This window comes from Octopus bimaculoides, chromosome 7 (assembly GCF_001194135.2).
Source record: "Octopus bimaculoides isolate UCB-OBI-ISO-001 chromosome 7, ASM119413v2, whole genome shotgun sequence".
NCBI classification, from domain to species: domain Eukaryota; kingdom Metazoa; phylum Mollusca; class Cephalopoda; order Octopoda; family Octopodidae; genus Octopus; species Octopus bimaculoides.
The window spans coordinates 105,102,925-105,121,583 of record NC_068987.1 but is presented as its reverse complement, the minus strand read 5'-3'; the positions used below and the strand labels follow the sequence as shown (position 1 = coordinate 105,121,583).

The 18,659-nt window shown below is 36.6% G+C and overlaps 1 protein-coding gene across 2 annotated transcripts in view; it reads left to right on the top strand.

Annotated features, from left to right (window-relative positions):
* LOC106879083 (coronin-7) overlaps nucleotides 1-18,659 on the top strand; it is a 121,168-nt gene that overhangs the window by 51,968 nt on the left and 50,541 nt on the right. For both annotated transcript variants that reach the window (XM_052969835.1, XM_014928516.2), the window contains exons 3-4: nucleotides 9,802-9,901; nucleotides 16,280-16,360. In XM_052969835.1, the coding sequence (XP_052825795.1) occupies nucleotides 9,802-9,901; nucleotides 16,280-16,360 (181 nt within the window). The remainder of the gene's footprint in view (nucleotides 1-9,801; nucleotides 9,902-16,279; nucleotides 16,361-18,659) is intronic.

Here is an 18,659-nt window from a genome sequence, read left to right as displayed (position 1 = left end):
TATATATATATATATATATATATATATATATCTTTCCTGACAACGTTGGTACAAACTTATGAAGTTGTTACAATTGGGAATTATTGTTAAGGCACAGAGCTTCCATCAGCATAATTATCAACATTCTCATCTTAAGCATACTAATTATTATCATTATTATTCATTCTTGAACTAGTTTCAGTCATTAGACTGTGACCAGTCTGGGGCAATACTTGAAAGAGATTTAGTTGATCATTTAACACTAATGCTTATTTTGGTATTTATATTATTTAACAACCTGCTAATTTTCACTTTTTGACACGGCACTCTTTATTTTGTTAATTGGTGAAGTTTGTGCTGAACTCATAAACACAGATACACATATACATGTACATTTATATACATATACATGTACATTTATATACATATACATATATTGGTTTCAAATTTTGGTACAAGGCCTGCAAGTTTGGGGGAGGAGTTAAGTCAATTATATCGACCTCAGTGTTCAACTGGTATTTATTTTGTCAGCCCTAAAAGGATGAAATGCAATGTCAACCTCAGTAGAATTTGAACTCAGAATGTAAAGACAGACGAAATGTCACTATGTATTTTGCCTGGTGTGCTAAAATTCTGCCAACTTGTCACTTTATATCATCATCATCATCATCATCGTTTAATGTCCGCTTTCCCATGCTGGCATGAATTGGATGGTTTGACTGAAGTCCAGCAAGCCAGTGGGTTACATCTGGCTCCAATCTGATCTGGCAATATTTCTAAAGCTGGATGCCTTTCCTAACGCCAACCACTCTGAGAGTGTAGTGGGTGCATTTTACGTGCCACTGGTATGGGAGCCAGTCAAGAGTCATTGGCATTGACCACATCTGGATGGTGCTTTTTATGTGATTGATAGAAACTGAAAGAAGCCCATTGTATATATGTATATATATATATATATAATGTGGCTGTTACTATCTCCTTACCTATATCTACCTTGCATGGTAGTTGCAAACAGGTTAGTTACTGCCATGCAAGTGGTGTCCTTTGTTTCCAGTATTTTTTAAAAACCTGTCTAGCCTTGAAGAAACCTTATTTCACTTGGAAAAGGGTGAGGGTTGGCAGCAGGAAGGTTATCCAACCATAGAAAAATCTATCTTATAGAATTCCATCCAACTGATGCAAGCATGATAAAGTGGATGTTGAGATGATGATGATTAGAATATATGACTGATCCACACAGCATGACATGTTAATTATAGCATCATTAAATTCCAAACATTCCCATAGTAGCATGGGTTGGAAAAGTCAACAATTCAGTGTCTCTTTGTTTGTCATCACCTTACATGTGTGACCTGGGTGTCTTTCAGGTCAGAATTAATTACTTTCTCTAAACTCTTATCTCAGAGAACTTTCACCATTAACATGAAGCAATTTTCACTGAGCAAGCATTAACAATTCACATTAAATTTCAAAATAAGTGAAGTCATCATCTCTTTGGCATCAACTTTTAAAGTGCAATTGTTTTCTGAATAATTTATCTTCACTTTTTCTTCTCTGATAATCCTCTACATTTATTATCCATTTTTTTTTTACTACTGTACATTATTACATGATTTATGTATATCTCACTTGGCTATTTCATACAATAAGAGAAACTACTTTTTCTCAAATAAAAACAACAATACTCGAGATTTTTCTCTCTTGTCTGAATTCAGTCCGGTGTGCCATTACTATCTCTATATCTAATATTAATTATGTTGCCAAGATTACAGAATTTATCTGCTAAATCAAGCAAGCTGTTTATGGGATGAACAGCTATTATGAATCATTCACTGAAAACTGGCTTTTTCAATATCCAGCAGACTATGTCTAAACTATTTCTGAACACAATTTTTTTCTTATTTCTCTTTTGCACATAAGGTTTTCGCTTAATTGTAATCAGTATATTTAAGATCTGCACACTATTGGTGTAATCTTCACCCTGGACAGATGACAATTGATAGGATTTTAATTTAGAAACACGAGTTTCTGTTCTCTGTCCTAGTAACATTAGTCAACAATGTGAATAAATAGTAATAAAGATAGTGGGTAAAATTATGATGATAATGGTTTACATGATAATAGCAATTGTGGAAGTGTTAACAGCAGCAACAGCAGTAGTAGTAGTAGTAGTTGTTGTTACTTCCAACTAGATAGGTTTGGCTGGCTGTAGTTATCGCTGAACAAACAGGATTGAACCTACTTTGAGTGTTCATCTCTATTGATACTCTCTAACTTACTCTTTTCGTCTCTCCTTTCCCCTTGTGTACAACTGCTAAACGAATGCTTACGTTATTATGCAAAAGCTTTCCGTTGTTATAAAGCTGTAATAATCTGATTACTACAGAGTGAGGTCATTTGTAATTGCATCTACTCATAACAAGTGACATCACTTTTACATGTATTGTTAATCAGCTGAATGTATTCATTTTTGATGAAGTTCCAATGTAAAATGTTTACTTAATACAAGAATTAGGCAGTGTTCATAAAGATACTAATACGAACTTCTTTGGCATTATACACAATATTGATTATCTACTAATGCTATTTTTTAAATTTGATTTTGGCCAGCAAACGCTAAATTTTATTGCTCATGTTAATCATATAAAAGCTATCAATTGCGAGGGAAGGAAATATTAAATTGCTTTAACTAGATTCTAATAGATATATTTTTCATTTTTTATTTCATTAGTGTGAGTGTGCATACATATACAAAATTACTACACACACACACACACACACATAATTAGAAAGAGAAAGAGAGAGAGTGAGTGAAGCAGGCACCACATTTTCCTTTGTCCTGTCTATTTGACAGATAAATGGAGACCTTCACTTTTCTTTCCTGCAATTGATAGATTTTATTTATGGTATTTGAAAACTTCAATTATTTTTAAATTCCCACCTCAGCTGGAGACAAGATGTGTTGAGATACATAGTCTTTGACAGATATAACATTTTTCTTCCTAATGTTGCTCTTAGTAGGACTGTGGATTTGCAGATTTGTTTGAGCATCAGACAAGATACTTTGCTGTATTTGTTTTAGTTCTTTATGGTCTAAGTGCAAATCCTGCCAACATAAACATTTCTTTCATCATTCCTGAGCTTGATAAATTAAAATACCAGTCAAGTTCTGGAGTTAATTTAATTGACTAATTTATCCTCCCAAATTGGTGGCTTCGTGCCTATAATGTGTTAAAAATCAATGTTTCTCTTGGTACATAATATGTAGCATTTGTTCATTTGTTTTTATGTCTGTTTTCTCTACTAGTATTGTTTTGTGGCTAGATACCCTTCCTGTTGTTAACCCTTACTTGATTTCCAACTAAGGCAGCCCTTATTTCATGCATATTCAAAGTTGCAAAGCCATGGATAATTTGTTGACAGGAAAAATGACAATTGCATCATTGTTTCAGCCTTGTGGTCTTTGGAGAAGCGTAAGTGCAAGCATAGACACAGATATACATAAACTTACTTATATGTGTATATACATTCAGACATATGTACACACACACCATCATCATCACTGTCATCTTCATTTAACATCTCATTTTCATGCTAGCATGGGTTGGACTGTTTGACAGGAGCTAACAAGGTCCAGTGCTGCACCAGGTTCCACTGACCATTTTAGTATGATTTCTACAGCTGGATGCCCTTCCTAATGCCAACCACTTTACAATGAGTTTCTTTCAGTTTCCATCTACCAAACCAAATTACAAGGCTTTTTGAGAGACAGTTCCTCATATTTGATTTTTTCGTTTGCTACTAAAAGATACTAAAGTCAATTCTTCAGATAAATTTCAAACCAAGATCATTTGGAATTTCCATGACAGGGTTTTAAATTCAATCATTTTATGCTATGTTCATCAAGGGAAAGTAAGAATTCAACAGTTTTTCTAGAGTTGTCAAATACTCAACTATGATAGGATCAATATCCTTAAAATGAGTTTTATTTAATAAAGGAAGCTTTTCAAAATTACCATCTTTTCTTTCCCAAATAACTGTTTTTTGTTTTTGAAATGTTATCTGTAGATTTGAGAATATTTTCATTTTTACTTCAGCTCAAATTATTAATGTGCTAAAATCATCATCGTTTAACGTCCGCTTTCCATGCTAGCATGGGTTGGACGATTTGACTGAGGACTAGTAGACCAGGTGGCTACACCAGGCTCGTACTGGCAACGGTCTCGCTCGAATGTCTTTTCACGTGCCACTGGCGCAAGTGCTATCAAGGCGACTTTGGTAACGATCACGCTCAAGCGGTGCTATTTTTGACTGGAAATTTGCATAGAAGATATTTACAAAAGTGTTTTTGATTTACTTATCTTTTGTATTTTACTTGTTTCAGTCATTGGACTGCGGCCATGCTGGGGCACTGCCTTGAAGGGTTTAATCCAAATAATCGGCCCCCAATATTGATTTATTTTTTAAGTCTGGTACTTATTCTGTTATCAAACTGCTAAGTTATGGTGATGTAAACAAACCAGCACTAGTTATCAAGTGGTATGTAGGTTGTGAGGACAAACAGAAAAACACTCAAACACACATATAATGACCTTCCATATAGTTTCTGTCTATCAAATTCACTCAAAAAGCATTGGTTGGTCTGGCGGTTATTGTAAAAGACATTTGACTAGGGTTCTACACCATGGGACTGAACCCCAAATCATGTGGTTGCTAAGAAGGCTTCTTAACCACACAGCCATGTTTGCATCTATAAAATGTATTTTGTCTCCCTGGTTGAGAATTGAATAAAAAAAATGCAAAAAGCTCTGTTTGGACTTCATGTACATAGTAGAGCACCTTCTTCCTTAGCAGCCATTTTGCATCAGTATGTAAAAGTAAGCATCTATGCTATAAACCCATGTCCATTCAAATTTTGCCAAACAGGTTTTTAATGGTCTGCTTTTAATAAAATTGCTCATTTTGATAATTTGATTTAAAACTTGTTTTAAATCAACTCTGAATGGTTTTGCAATCAATTTTCTTTATATAGAAAGCAATGAGTGGTGAGAACATCTGAATTTTGCTTCTTTTTTTCCAAGTATTGTAAGCCTTCATACAGCCTATCAGAGAGAGAGAGAGAGAGAGAGAGAGAGAGCTTGCCATCAATAAAAATAGCCAACACATGACTTGCATAATAGTTCCCATTTTCAACTATGAAAAAAGTCGTCATCTTTTCTAGTACCTGGCATTTATACTTTGGAATAATAAAATCTGATTTAGTAATTGATTTTTATCAATGAAATGAATGACTGCCAAAAGCTGTTCTCTGTTGGTAATGTCTGTTGATTCATCAGCATGTTAAGTAAAATTTGAATGTTGAAGCATATTCATTGTATACATTTTCTACGCTATCAGCAGACACTTCTTACATCTGCCAATGAATTGCACTATTTGAGAGAGAAATTATTTCTTGTTCTTTGCTTGATCTCTTGGTTAAGAAGCTTTCTGCATGCTGGCAAAATAATTGATTCCACCAAAGTAAAAAACTTCATTTTTTCCCCTTCCTTTTGTGCAACAATATCAGATATTTCAGAAGAAACCATCTCAGCATTTTTAGAAACTGCTATTTATACGTTTTAAAATTTTTGCCTGTTTCATTTGTTGTTCTCACAATATATTAAAACGATTTGAATCTTAAGTCTTGAAAATAGGAGTTTTAAAATGTCTTTTGAACTTGCTAGAAAGTATTGATTTGTTTGCACTTTTATATCCACATATCAAATATAGTGAAGATTAATTTTCATTTCCAGGCCAAGGAAAACTAAAATTTAAATAACTGCTGTCTTATTTGCAGTTAGATTGGGTTTTAACATTGTTATCATCATTTAACATCCACTTTCCCATACTTGCATGGGTCAGATAGAGTTTGATGCGGCAGGTGCTTTTCTACAGCTGGATGCCCTTCCTCTTGTGGTTAGACATGTTTTTCATGGAAGACTGGAAATGAACAACATCACTTTGATGATGATGATGATGCTTGTTTACAGCCATCATGTGATGTCAAGATAATGGTACATGCATATATGCATCTCTCTCTATATATATATGTGTGTGTAGACAGCTTGTTGAGTGCCACCAACCAAATCTGTGACTGATGCAAAATCCCTTCGAGACCTAGCATAACGCAGTGGTGGAACAATACTGTAAGCAGGGCCATTAGAGCAAAGAAACAGGCTTGGAAGAGTGGGGGAAGCTGGGAACTATATCAGATAGCTCGAAAGGAAGCTAGGAGACAGGTACACCTAGCCAAGGGAGAAGCAGAAAAGAAGTTTGCCTATGTTCAGCATCAAAGAACTGAAGTATTTTGGATTGCAAGACAGCGTGTGCGAGGAGAGAAATGTGTCTGCATGGATGATGATGCACTTGCTTTTAATGAGTCTGCAAAGAAAGAGGTTTAGAGATGCCATTATAAAAGACCGCTGAATATGGAGAATGAATGAGAAGAGGAGAGTCTGCCAAATGTTGTCCCAGTTGAGGGACCAGCTACCCAAATCGACAGTACCCGGGTAGATAAAGCAATTATGGATATGAGGATAGGGAAAGCTCCTGGCTCATCAGGAATCACCACTGAGATGCTTAAAATACCTGGTGGTGTGGATTATGGTTTAGTCACCTGTATTGTAGTAAATCAGGTGGTTCATGAAAGAGTGATACCCAATGACTGGTGTAGCAGCACCATACTCCACTGCTACAAAGGAAAAAGTTATGCATTAGATAGGAATAATTACAGAGGTATCAAATTGTTAGATCAGGTGATGAAAGTATCGGAGAGAGTCATAGCCCAACTAATTTGGAGAGACTTAATCTAGATGTGATGCAGTTTGGTTTTGTGCCAGAGAGAAGCACCACTGATGCTGGTATGGTCATGTGTTGTGTATGGATGAGGACAGCTGTTTGAAAAAGTGTCACACCTTAGCAGTAGAGAGAACCTGTCGAAGAGGTAGATCCAGGAAGACCTGGGATGAAGTGGTGAAGCACGACCTTCGAACGTTGGGTCTCACGGAGGTGATGACAAGTGTCCAAGACCTTTGGAGATATGCTATGCTTGAGAAGACCTGGCAAGCCAAGTGAGACCGTAACTGTGGCCTATGCCAGTGCAGCATAACTGGTCCATTTAAGAGTACCCTTCAATCATAGGGCAATAAACTGTGCTTGCGAAGACCTGCTGAGGCAAGTGAAGTCATTGTCACAACTGATGACAGTACCACCTGATTGGCACCTGTGCCGGTAGCACATAAAAAGCACCATTTGAGCGTGGTCGTTGCCAGTGTTGCCTGACTGGCTCTCATGCCAGTGGCATGTAAAAAGCACCGTTCAAGTGTAGTTGATGCCAGTACCGCCTGACTGGCCCTTGTGCCACTGGCATGTAAAAAGCATCCACTACACTCTTGGAGTGATTGGTGTTCGGAAGGGCTCCCAGCTGTAAAGACTTTGCCAGATTGGATTGGAGCCTGGCGCAGCCTTCTGGCTTGCCAGCTCTCAGTCAAACTGCCCAACCCATGCCAGCATGGAAAGTGGACGTTAAACGATGATGACAACGACGACAGTGATATATACATCACACACACACACACACACAGAGTGAGCGTCTTTCAGTTTCTGTTTCGTCAAGGTTTCGTCAGGCCTGGGGCTACACTAGAAGACACCCAAGGTGCCACACAGTGGGACTGAACTTGAAATTACATGGTTGGGAAGCAAGCCTCTTAATCACATAATTATGCATGAGAATTTGTTGTATTTGATGTTTACCCCTTATGAGATCCATACTCATCAATGCACTGCTTTGTGTGTGTGTGTGTGTGTGTGTGTGTGTGTGTCACTATACAAACACGAGGGAAAATACTCAACACATAGAATTAACAATGCTAATGATTTCTTATAGGAACAAAGTAATGAATTTTTGGTAGCGGAAGCAGTCAATTAAATAAACTCCTGTATTATTTCAATGATTCTAGACAGATGACCTTCATGGTATTTGAAATAAGAAAGTGAACGGCTGAACTAAATTTCCCAAGGCATTTTGTCTGAAATCTTAATGATTTTGCCAATCCACCACCCAGGAGCTAAAGATATGAATAGCAGTAAAAGAACCAAGATTTTAACTGTTGTTTTCATAGTTTATTGGTAATGCTTATTCGAAGTAACTGACACCTTTATATTTTATAGGTTGATGTATACAATATTAAATTTAGTCAAAGTAAATTTATTAATATTAAGATTTGAATATTCAAGTATGAATATGAATCTGATGGTTAAATAAGGCATAATTACATAAGTGAAAGATGAAGTAAAAAAAAATATAATGATAGAACGACAAGAAAACAATAATGACAGAGAATTAGAAAGAGGTATTAGAGAGATCCAGAAGAGACAGGAAAGAGAAGAAAAAGAAAAGGAGAAAATAATGAGAAATAAAGGAAGAACAGATGTTGAGAAGTTCAACTTTTACTGTATCATAAAGTATTATGAATGTTACAATAAGTTTTACATCAAGAGAGTCTGGGTACAGACATGGCTATGTGGTTATGAAGCTGGTTTCTCAGACATGTAGTTTTGGTTCCAGTCTCACTGTGCAGCATGTTGGGAAAGTGTTCTCTGCTATTGCCCTGGGCTGATCAAAGTTTATTGTGAGTGGTGGATTTGATATATGGAAACTGAAAGAAGCCCCTTGTGTGTGTTTGTATGTGTCTGTGTATGTCTTTGTCTTAGCATTGTGTAGTAGGTCATTTGTTTTCAGTCTTCAATGGAAAGCATGTTTGGTTAAAGGGAAATATTAACTTAATAAGAAAGCGGTGAAGGTTGGAAACTGGAAAGGCATCCAGCAATAGAAAGTTAAAGTGCAATAGAGGGACAGATGAAGATGTCTTGCTGTAGATTAGATACCTAGTTACTATAGTTGGAAAAGGAGAGAAGATGTGTCAGAGTATGACAATGAAAAAGCCAAATTAAAAGGATATTTCCTGTCATCATGAGCAAGGCTGTATTTGTTACAGTGAATTAGGGTGGAAATCTCTAAGAATTATGATTCATGGTTTAAAGCAGTCATGGGAAACCCGTGGAACTTTTTGAATGTCACACCTAATGAAAAATTGCCTTGAATGTTTTTGGTAGTAAGGTTGACCTGTGATAATGAGCCATATCTCATGCAACTTGTATCTCGTATAAGTTTGCCTATGTCTAATTTAAAAGTTAATGCTGTAATGGGAATGTGGATGTATAAAAGCTTGTTCTGCAAGTTTGCTTTGTGTTAAATCTGAATTTTAAAGTGGCTCCAAAACCATTACAAATCGTATTAGCTATTGAAATTTAACAAATATAAAAATCTGTTTATAATCAGCATTATCATTCATGTTGTAGATATTTTAAGATTATGAAAAATTGCTTCCCGTATAGTTACTACACAAGTCTGTAAAAATCATCAGTTTAGATATTTTTAAAACGTACAAGTAAGATATCCTTGTAATAGTTGGAAGAAACATAATAGTATTTTTTCTGAACAAAATAAGTTTTATATATCAAAAGAAGCTTTAATAGAAGACACCTGCCCAAGGTGCCACACTGGGATTGAACCAGAATCCATGTGGTTGGGATGCAAACTTCTTAACTGCCCAACCATATCTGTGCTTATGTGCCTATAGATAAAGGCATATATGTGCCTATAGATAAAGGCATATATGTGACTATTAGATAAAGAAAATAAATTTGATGTTTAAAATTAATACACAGATCAAGAAAATAAATTGATGTTTCAATATTGGTTGTAATTTTCTTTTATTACAGGATTGGATAACTGACATCAGTACAGGACGATTGCTACAATCTTTTGGGAATCATATCAAGGCAAATTCTTTCTACATGGTATTTAATGTAGATAATTTAGGTAAGCAAGACATTATATATTTAATTCTTTATCAATTGTATTACTACATGCTGTGTTTTGCAGCTTCAGCATCTCTTGCATTTGGTACCTTGTTAAAGTATTGTCATTATGTCAGCTATATATCAGAAATGTGAGAATATTCATGCTGTGCTTCTGATGGCCTGACCATTGGAAAGCAGAGCTCCACTGTATAAAATTCCTAATTAAGGCAGTTTTTGATGTCCTACTGAGTACATTCAATTTTTGTTGGGGAAGGTTGGTGTCAGCAGCTTCTTTACTGTGCCCAAGGAGAGAAACCTTGGAGCACATCCTTAATAGTTGTCCGAAAACCCCAGAAGAGGGATGCTATCACTGGAAGCATGGCTGAGTTTTGGCTGAAGTGAGATTAGTGATTGCAGGGTGCTTTTGCCCACTGAATAAGATTATTGCCTTTGTCAGGGCTGATGTAAAGGCACTAACTGTGAGGCTCACCTCATTGGGCCTACTTTCAACAACAAAAGATTGGGAGCTGAACAATGTGTTCCATGGGAGAACTGCATTGAGGAGGTAAATGAGAGCCGAGCAGGTTGAGCTATGCCAAAAGAATAGGTGACAAGTAAAGGGATGCTGATGGTTTGTTGGCCGGTCCCTCTGCAGTGCTTATAATATGCTTAGCATCACAAAGCTTAGTAGGTGAAAGGTTATCAGGTTGGCTGTGGGTGTAGTGGAGGCTGCCTCAAGGTGTCTTTGGATTAGGATATGTGAGCCTTAGAAGGGGCAGTGATAACAGGGAGTAAAGCTAACTTGATAGAAGCTGGAGCTGAATCAACCCCAGCTGGATCATGTTGGGTGAGGGTGTCTGATGTTGAAAGACCTGAAACATCTAATGACATAAGGAAAAATCACTAATGATGTATCCAAGTGCATCACTGAATATTGTACAGAAAGACTATCACCTAGCATACCTATGCTCTCTTTAACCCTTTAGCATTCAGATTGTACTGTCAAATGCAATGCTTATTTATCCACATTATTTTGAATCCTGTATTATCTTTATTTCTGAAGGTGTTTCATTGATTATTGAAGACACCTCATAATCATCATTGTGATTGTTTTAACATCTACTTTTCCATGCTTGCATGGGATGGATGAAGGTTATTCAGGCTGAAAGTCTATGGCTGGATACCCTTCCTGTCACCAATCATTACCTTCCAAGCAGAGTAATATTATTTTGAATCCTGTATTATCTTGAAGCTTCAAGATTTCAATGATGGGATTATTTAGCTTTTAGAATGACATTATAGGATAAGTGTAAGAGGCCAGATCTGGCCAGTTTAAACAAAAAGCAGGTAGAATGTTTAGGCTGGATCTGGCTAATTTAAATGCTAAAGGGTTAAAGTACATAAATGACACAGTACTTCAAATCAAATCCAAGTTGTGTAGCTGAAGAAAGTCTCATACTATTTTCAGTTTAACTAGATTTCATTGATCAGACTATAAAACTCACCTTTTGTGTAATCACATCATGTTTCAATATATTATATATGGCTAATCTTTTAAATTTTTACTGTTATGAATATTCTTGTTGATAAGATTAAACACCCAACACTTTAATGACGTGTGTGTGTATGTGTTCTCTTTATTTTTTTAGTCACTTGCATTCTTCCTGTAAGGAAGAAAGGTGCTGGTTTTTTAACAAAGGTATAGAGCTCTATCATTGGAATGTAGACAACAAAACATCACATTTTGAACTTGAGTAGTGTCATACATAGTTTTTCTGTTCTGCTGACAGCTTGTATCTGTAATGTGTGTGTTATCTGGTTGATTTCTCCTTCTGAAAACCTTGGCTTTTCCAGATTACCACTTAGGCATTTCCTGACAAAACTAAGTGCACTGAATATATTTGATACTATGGTAAATAGAAACTGAAAGAAGCCCATTGTAGATACATGTGTATATATTTTGCGTGTTTGAGTGTGGCTGTCTTGTTGCCTTGACATTATGTGATAGTTGTAAATGAGTGTCACCATATGCAATTAGTGTCCATCATTTCTGATATTCTGTGAAAACATATCTGGTCGTGGGGAAGTATTACCTTATTTGGAAACGAGTAAGTGTTGGTGACAGGAAGGACATCTGATCATTAAAAATTGCCTCAGTAAATTTTGCTTGCCCCATGTAAGCACGGAAAAGTGGATGTTTATTACATTCATGATGATGACCAGAAAGGTTGTTAAGTAGACTGATCGGAAGGTTAACTTTAGTATGCTAGCAGTGTTTAATGATATACAAGTTAATCAATGTTATAGGCACAGGTATGGTTGCAACTACGTGGTCTCAGGTTTAGTTCCCTCCAATGTGCAGCACTGTGCTAACATCATCCATTATAACCTTGGGCTAACCAATGCCTTGTGAGTGACTTTGGTAGAAGGAAACTATGTAGAAGCCCATTGTTTTGAAAATATATACATGCGTGTGTAAGCTCTGCTTGCAAAGACCTGTTGAAGCAAGTGAAATTGAAATCGAACCAAATTTGACAGCTGGCCCCCATGCCAACCTTTTCTTCATTGGACTCTAAACTCGGCTTGCTAAGACCTGTTGGGGCATGTGAAATCGAAATCGTGATGGCACGAGCATTGACCGAGCGTGATCATTGCCAGAGCTGCTGTCTGGCTTCCGTGCCAGTGGCATGTAAATAGGACCATTTGAGTGTGATTGTTACCAGCGTCGCTTTCCTGGCACTTGTGCCGGTGGCACGTGAAAAGACATTCGAGCGAGGTCGTTGCCAGTGCCGCTGGACTGGCTCCTGTGCAGGTGGCACGTAAAAAACACCATTTTGAGCATGGCCATTGCCAGTACTGCTTGACTGGCCTTCCTGCCGGTGGCACGTAAAAGCACCCACTACACTCTCGGAGTGGTTGGCATTAGGAAGGGCATCCAGCTGTAGAAACTCTGCCAGATTAGATTGGAGCCTGGTGTAGCTATCTGGTTCACCAGTCCTTAGTCAAATCGTCCAACCCATGCTAGCATGGAATGCGGACGTTAAACGATGATGATGATGATGATGTATGTGTGTGTGCATATGTATGTGTCCCCTTCTTCACTTGACATGGTGTAGAAGCTCATTCATCATCATTGTCATTTATTGTCTACCCTCCATGCTGGCATGGGTTGCACGGTTTGGCTGGAGCCTGCACCAGACCTCTGTGTCTATTTTGGCATGGTTTTTATGACTGGATGCCCTTCTTAACACCAACCACCCAACAGAGTGGATTGTGTGCATATATATGTATGCATGTGTATGTCTTTGTGTATGTGTCCCTTCCTTCATCCTTCATTTAACATGGTGTTGCTTTGTTTACATCTCCATAACTTAGTGGTTTAGCAAAAGACACTGACTGAATAAGTACCAGATTTAATAAATAAGTATTAAGGTTCATTTCTTTGACTAAACCCTTCAAGGTGGTGCCCCAGCGTGGTCACAGTCCAATCACTGAGACAAATAAAAATAAAGTCAAGATATGTATGTGTATTTGATAGAAAATATTGCTAAAAAAGAGTCATTCTCTTTTAGTGCCTTATTACTTCAACACACTCACCGGTCTGATTTTCACTCATTTACTTATTACTTTTTACTAAAATTTTCATTACAACTTGCAGCCTTTTCAATAGTCGTTGATTCTGTCCAAATGAGGCATCAAAAGAGAATGACTCTCCCCAAACACAATAAAATATGCTTCAACACACAAATTCACATAAAGAATCTTGCAAACCTCATACAAAAACGAAATTGCTAAAAAGGCATATGTGGATATAATTGTGACACACTGGTAAACAAAGTGGCATATTATCCCATATTCTGAGTTCAAATTCTCCTTTTATGGACTTTAATCACTCTAGGATTGATAAAATTATGTTATGGAGTTTACTTGATTTAATCATTTATAATTTCTCCTAGAAATTGGTGGCCTTGTGCTAGTGTAAAAATCAATATATTATATCCATGCCAAAAATCAATATCAAATAATTATCCTGTGTGTGTACCTGCATATATGTGTGTATGTGTTAGAAACCTGATGAGGATCAGTGAATATATCATTGAAACAAGATGAGGTTCTTAATCTGATCAATACACTCAGGTGATAACTAATGTCATAAATTCAGACATTCACCTGATTTTTTTTAGTATAGCATTGTTTATAAAAATACCTTTTCTTTTTGTTATTCAAAGTAATAGTAAGTCCAAACTGGGTCAAGTATTTATTATTGTAGATAATTCTTTTATCAACAAATTAATCTAGAAATAAATCAGAATAATTTGCCCTTAATAATCTGAAAAGTTTCTGTGCATGTTTACAAAACAAATGATTGTCAACATTTATTTATCTACTTCCATGGTAGTTTTGTTAGGGTTTTTGAGTAGATTATCAAGGCTAAATCACTCTATTTTGTTGATATTTTCCCTATTATAGGCAGCTTAGTGTGTAAACATACACACACACGAACGCACGTGCATACACACACACACACACACACACACAGGGTGCAAGAAGTTTTTTTAGGACATATTTGGTAATTAAAAAATTCATTAATTAAAAAATTATCTATTTAATAGCAAATGTACTTCAATACAAATTTATGCACATAAATTTGTGCACTTGCCCTTGATAAACTTTGTTATAAGAACATTCTATGAATCTGCCCTCAGCCTTGATGATTGCTTAAATATGAGACCAGAGTTGTTGACATGCCTGCACTGAATGGTCTTTTTCATTTTGGACATCATCTGAGCAGCGATGGCCTTCAACGAAGCTATGGCATTGCGAGGATGTTAGTTCGTCACCTTTTCAACAATACTCCAAACATAACAGCTCATGAGATTTAAACCTGGTGAGCTTGGAGGCCACAAGTTTGGTGCTATGTGATTGTAAAGATTATTTGACATCCATTCTTGGTTTATGTAGGCTTTGTGAGAAGATGCTGACTCTTGTTGAAACACTTAGGACCTTCTGTACTTCATCCATCCTGTGCTTAGCAAGTCTCTCTTCTACCTCAAAACATCCAGCCGCATTAATTTTAAGACTTTGTGGAAAGATGTGAGATGGCATGATGTGACCTTTGTTACTCATCATTCCTAAAACCGTTATAGTTGCTGGAAACTTAGTGTGCATTACCCTTGGGAGATCAGAAGAATTTGCACACAACAATTTGTCATTTCTCCTGTCAGATTTTTAGTCTTGGTCAAAATTTTTCTTATGAGAGAAGAACTGAGGTATGAGGTTTTTTAACCTTGTTAGGTAACCAGTTGGCACGGATCTAATTGTTTTCTTGTGTCCTTGCAGACATGAACTGGTCTCTCTTCAATACATAGAACTTGTATGAAATGTCCTTGTGCAGCACAATTCTGATGATCCACTCTGACACCTGAGGTTTTTTGGCAATGGCTTTCATTGATTTTTCAGAATCATCATCAATAATGTTTGTACCTGTTGGATGATTTGTAGTGTCTAAGAACACAGCAATTCATCCAACAGGTACAAAACATTATTGAATATGTAGAATGTTTTCTTTTTCTCTTCAATGTAGTTGAAATATTCCTGCCAGAGGCTTCCAATTCCATCTGAGTTTTGTGTACAAAAGATCTTGTAACATTTAGGAAGTTAGCTAATTTCTAAATCCCTGTACCCCAGGCAGAGGATTGCAATGATTGCATGCCTTTTCATTTCTAATGTGAATATTTTATCTGCTATTAGGGAATTGAAAGAAATAAAAAACCTTTTGATTGGTTTGACGAGAGTAATATACAAGTAATTAAGTACTCAAATACTCTTGACACCCTGCACACACACCCTACACACACACACACCTGCACACGCTACACACATGCACACACTACACACACACACACACACACACATGCGCACACACACACGCGCACAAAAAAAAAGCTGCTATTAAATCTTTTATTATTCAAGTATAACAATATAATAAAGAAACATCATATAAAATATTTCTTTTTTAAGGTCTTTCGAGATTTAACAAAAGGATACACATTCTTTCTGCTATAATAAACATGATATTACCATAAATGGTAAAGAGATTACTTTTAGAAAGCCTGAATCCAGGTACACTGTGTTTGGAATAATAATATTTTTAATATGCTTTAAACTTACAATATTCCTATTTTCTCTTAATCCTTTATCTCGAATAAATAGTTATTTTAACTCAGGAAAAGAATGTTTGTCCTTAAATGTTTATCAATATGTTCACTACTAAACAGACATAAAACCATTGACTAATTATTATATACTTTTACATCAACCTGCATTCGAAATATATTTCCTGTGTTATTAACAAATCTTTATGCTTCTTTTAATCTTCTCTTATTTAATTTAACAGGTGGTGGAGCCCTGGGAATTTTACCTTTGAACAGCACTGGTCGGCAAGGGCCTGATCTTCCTTTATTGTCAGCTCACTCAGGTAGATTAACAAATCTTTAAAGCTCTCTGTTGTAAAACTTTTGAATTCTTTATAGATTAGTTCTCTATCCTGAATTACTTTTTATTGTTTGCCCCTAGAATGGAAGACAGTTTATTTGTTGTTCCACCACATCATGGTTTACAAAATTCAAACTGATATGGGGCATATAAATACTAGTGTATGAAGGTGTATGACTGAGTATTAAAAATATACGTGGAGTTTGAAGTGTTGTTACTTCTGTAAGCAGCATAGCTTCTCTCTTCATGCAAAAAGACCAACAGGGTGTGAAGTATGTGTAAAGAGTTTGATACTGCTTGGTAGTGATATGTGGGTGTAGATGTGTGAAAGTGGCAGGGAAATGAGGCAAGAACGATTCACATGTCTTGAGTCATGGATTTGTAGCTAAGAAGCTCATTTCAGGTTCAGCCTCACTGCATGGAACCTTGGGCAAGGGTCTTCTACTGTAGCCCTGGGTTGACCAATACCTTGTGAGTGAATTTGGTTGACAGAAACTGTATGGAAGCCTTTTGTGTGTGTGTGTGTGTGTGTGTGTATGTATATATACATGCATGTGTTTGTCTCCTTTCTTACTTCTTGGTAACTAGTGATAGTTTGTTTATGTCCTTATATCTAGCAGTTTGACAAAAGAGATTGATAGAATAGGTCTTGTGGGGGTCAATATTTTTGACTAAACCCCCTCAGGACCAGATGGACCAGAGATAATGAATTTTCTCCATGATTGATCAACCTGCTAGAATAGCAACCAAATACTCTTCAAATTACTCCATACACATATTGATTTCAAATTTTGGCACAATGCCAGCAGTTTTGGGGGAAGGGATAAGTTGATTACATCGACCCCAGTTCTCAATTGGTACTTAATTTATCGACCTCTAAAGGATGAAGGGCAGAGTGGACCTCAGCAGAATTTGAACTCAGAATGTGAAGATGGAAGATATACCACTAAGCACTTTTTCTGGTGCGGTAATGATTCTGCCAGTTTGCTGCTTTACTCCATACTCATATTAAAAAAAGGAAAAAAAGAAGGAAGGACAGTAGGTGGGAACGAGCTAAGCAACAACAACATTCCCATGTGCACAGAGAGACAAGGCAGAAGTGTATTTACATATGACAGAAACACTATCACTTCACTGAAGTACAAATAACACTGACATACAACACCAGATTGTCAGCATACGATTCAACATTATTCTTCATTTCTCTGTGCACTTACCAGCATACACACATTCCTCTCTAAAACACAGCAGGAATGAATTACAGTCAAAAAAAAGAAAATCAAGTCATCACACAGCTCCTAACTTTACTAATTTCCATATCGAATTCCAGGAGCTGACAGAGGACTGAGATATGTGGTGCATTGCTGTACTCAAAGAGACCCACCCATTACAACAAAATTGAGATTCTAAAAACAAGGTGCCATGTGGAAAGCATTGGTGTGGGTACCAGTGCCATGTAAAAGCACTGGTGCTCTGGAAAAAGCACCCAGTACACTCTGTAAAGTGGTTGGCATTAAAAAGGGCATCAAGCTTATAGATACCAAACCAAAACAGAGTATGGAACCTGGTGCTGCTTCTGGTCTTGCCAGTTCTTTTCAAGCCATCCATCCCATGCCAGTATGGAAAACAGACATTAAAAGTTGATGATAATGTTGATGATCATGTTAGTGGCATATAAGATGCACTTTATTCCCTAAAAACATATCACAAAACTCACCCTGGGTCCTGTACATAAAGCTGGGCTTATATTACATACTTTAATACTCTAAAAACTTTTTTCCTGAATATGAAATTGAGATGTAGCCAATATGCCCATCTATATTTTATGCTATCAGATATGTGTATATACTACCCACTTCTGGTAATCACAGCTTCCTGATCATAGACGATGATCTCTAAAAGTAACATTCTGAACACTGACCCTTTCATGAGGCTTACAAAATTCTAGTTGCCAACTTTCGTTCCTAAATTTCACCAGATTTTTCCCAAAATACAACACAAATACACATCTTGATGAATATCTATATCATATATCTCTTAGCTTGAACCACCTCCCTATATGCACATAGCTAGACATTGATGAAAAAATGTTACAAACAACTGGGATAACCTTACATGCTACACAGAATATACAACATTACTTTAACATGATTTACGTAAAAAACAGCTGTACCACTCATAAACAAATTGCACACACAGAAAGGCAACATCCAAACTAGAGAGAGAGAGACACACTCTTTCTCTCTCTCTTTCTCTCTCTCTTTCTCTCTCTCTCTCTCTCT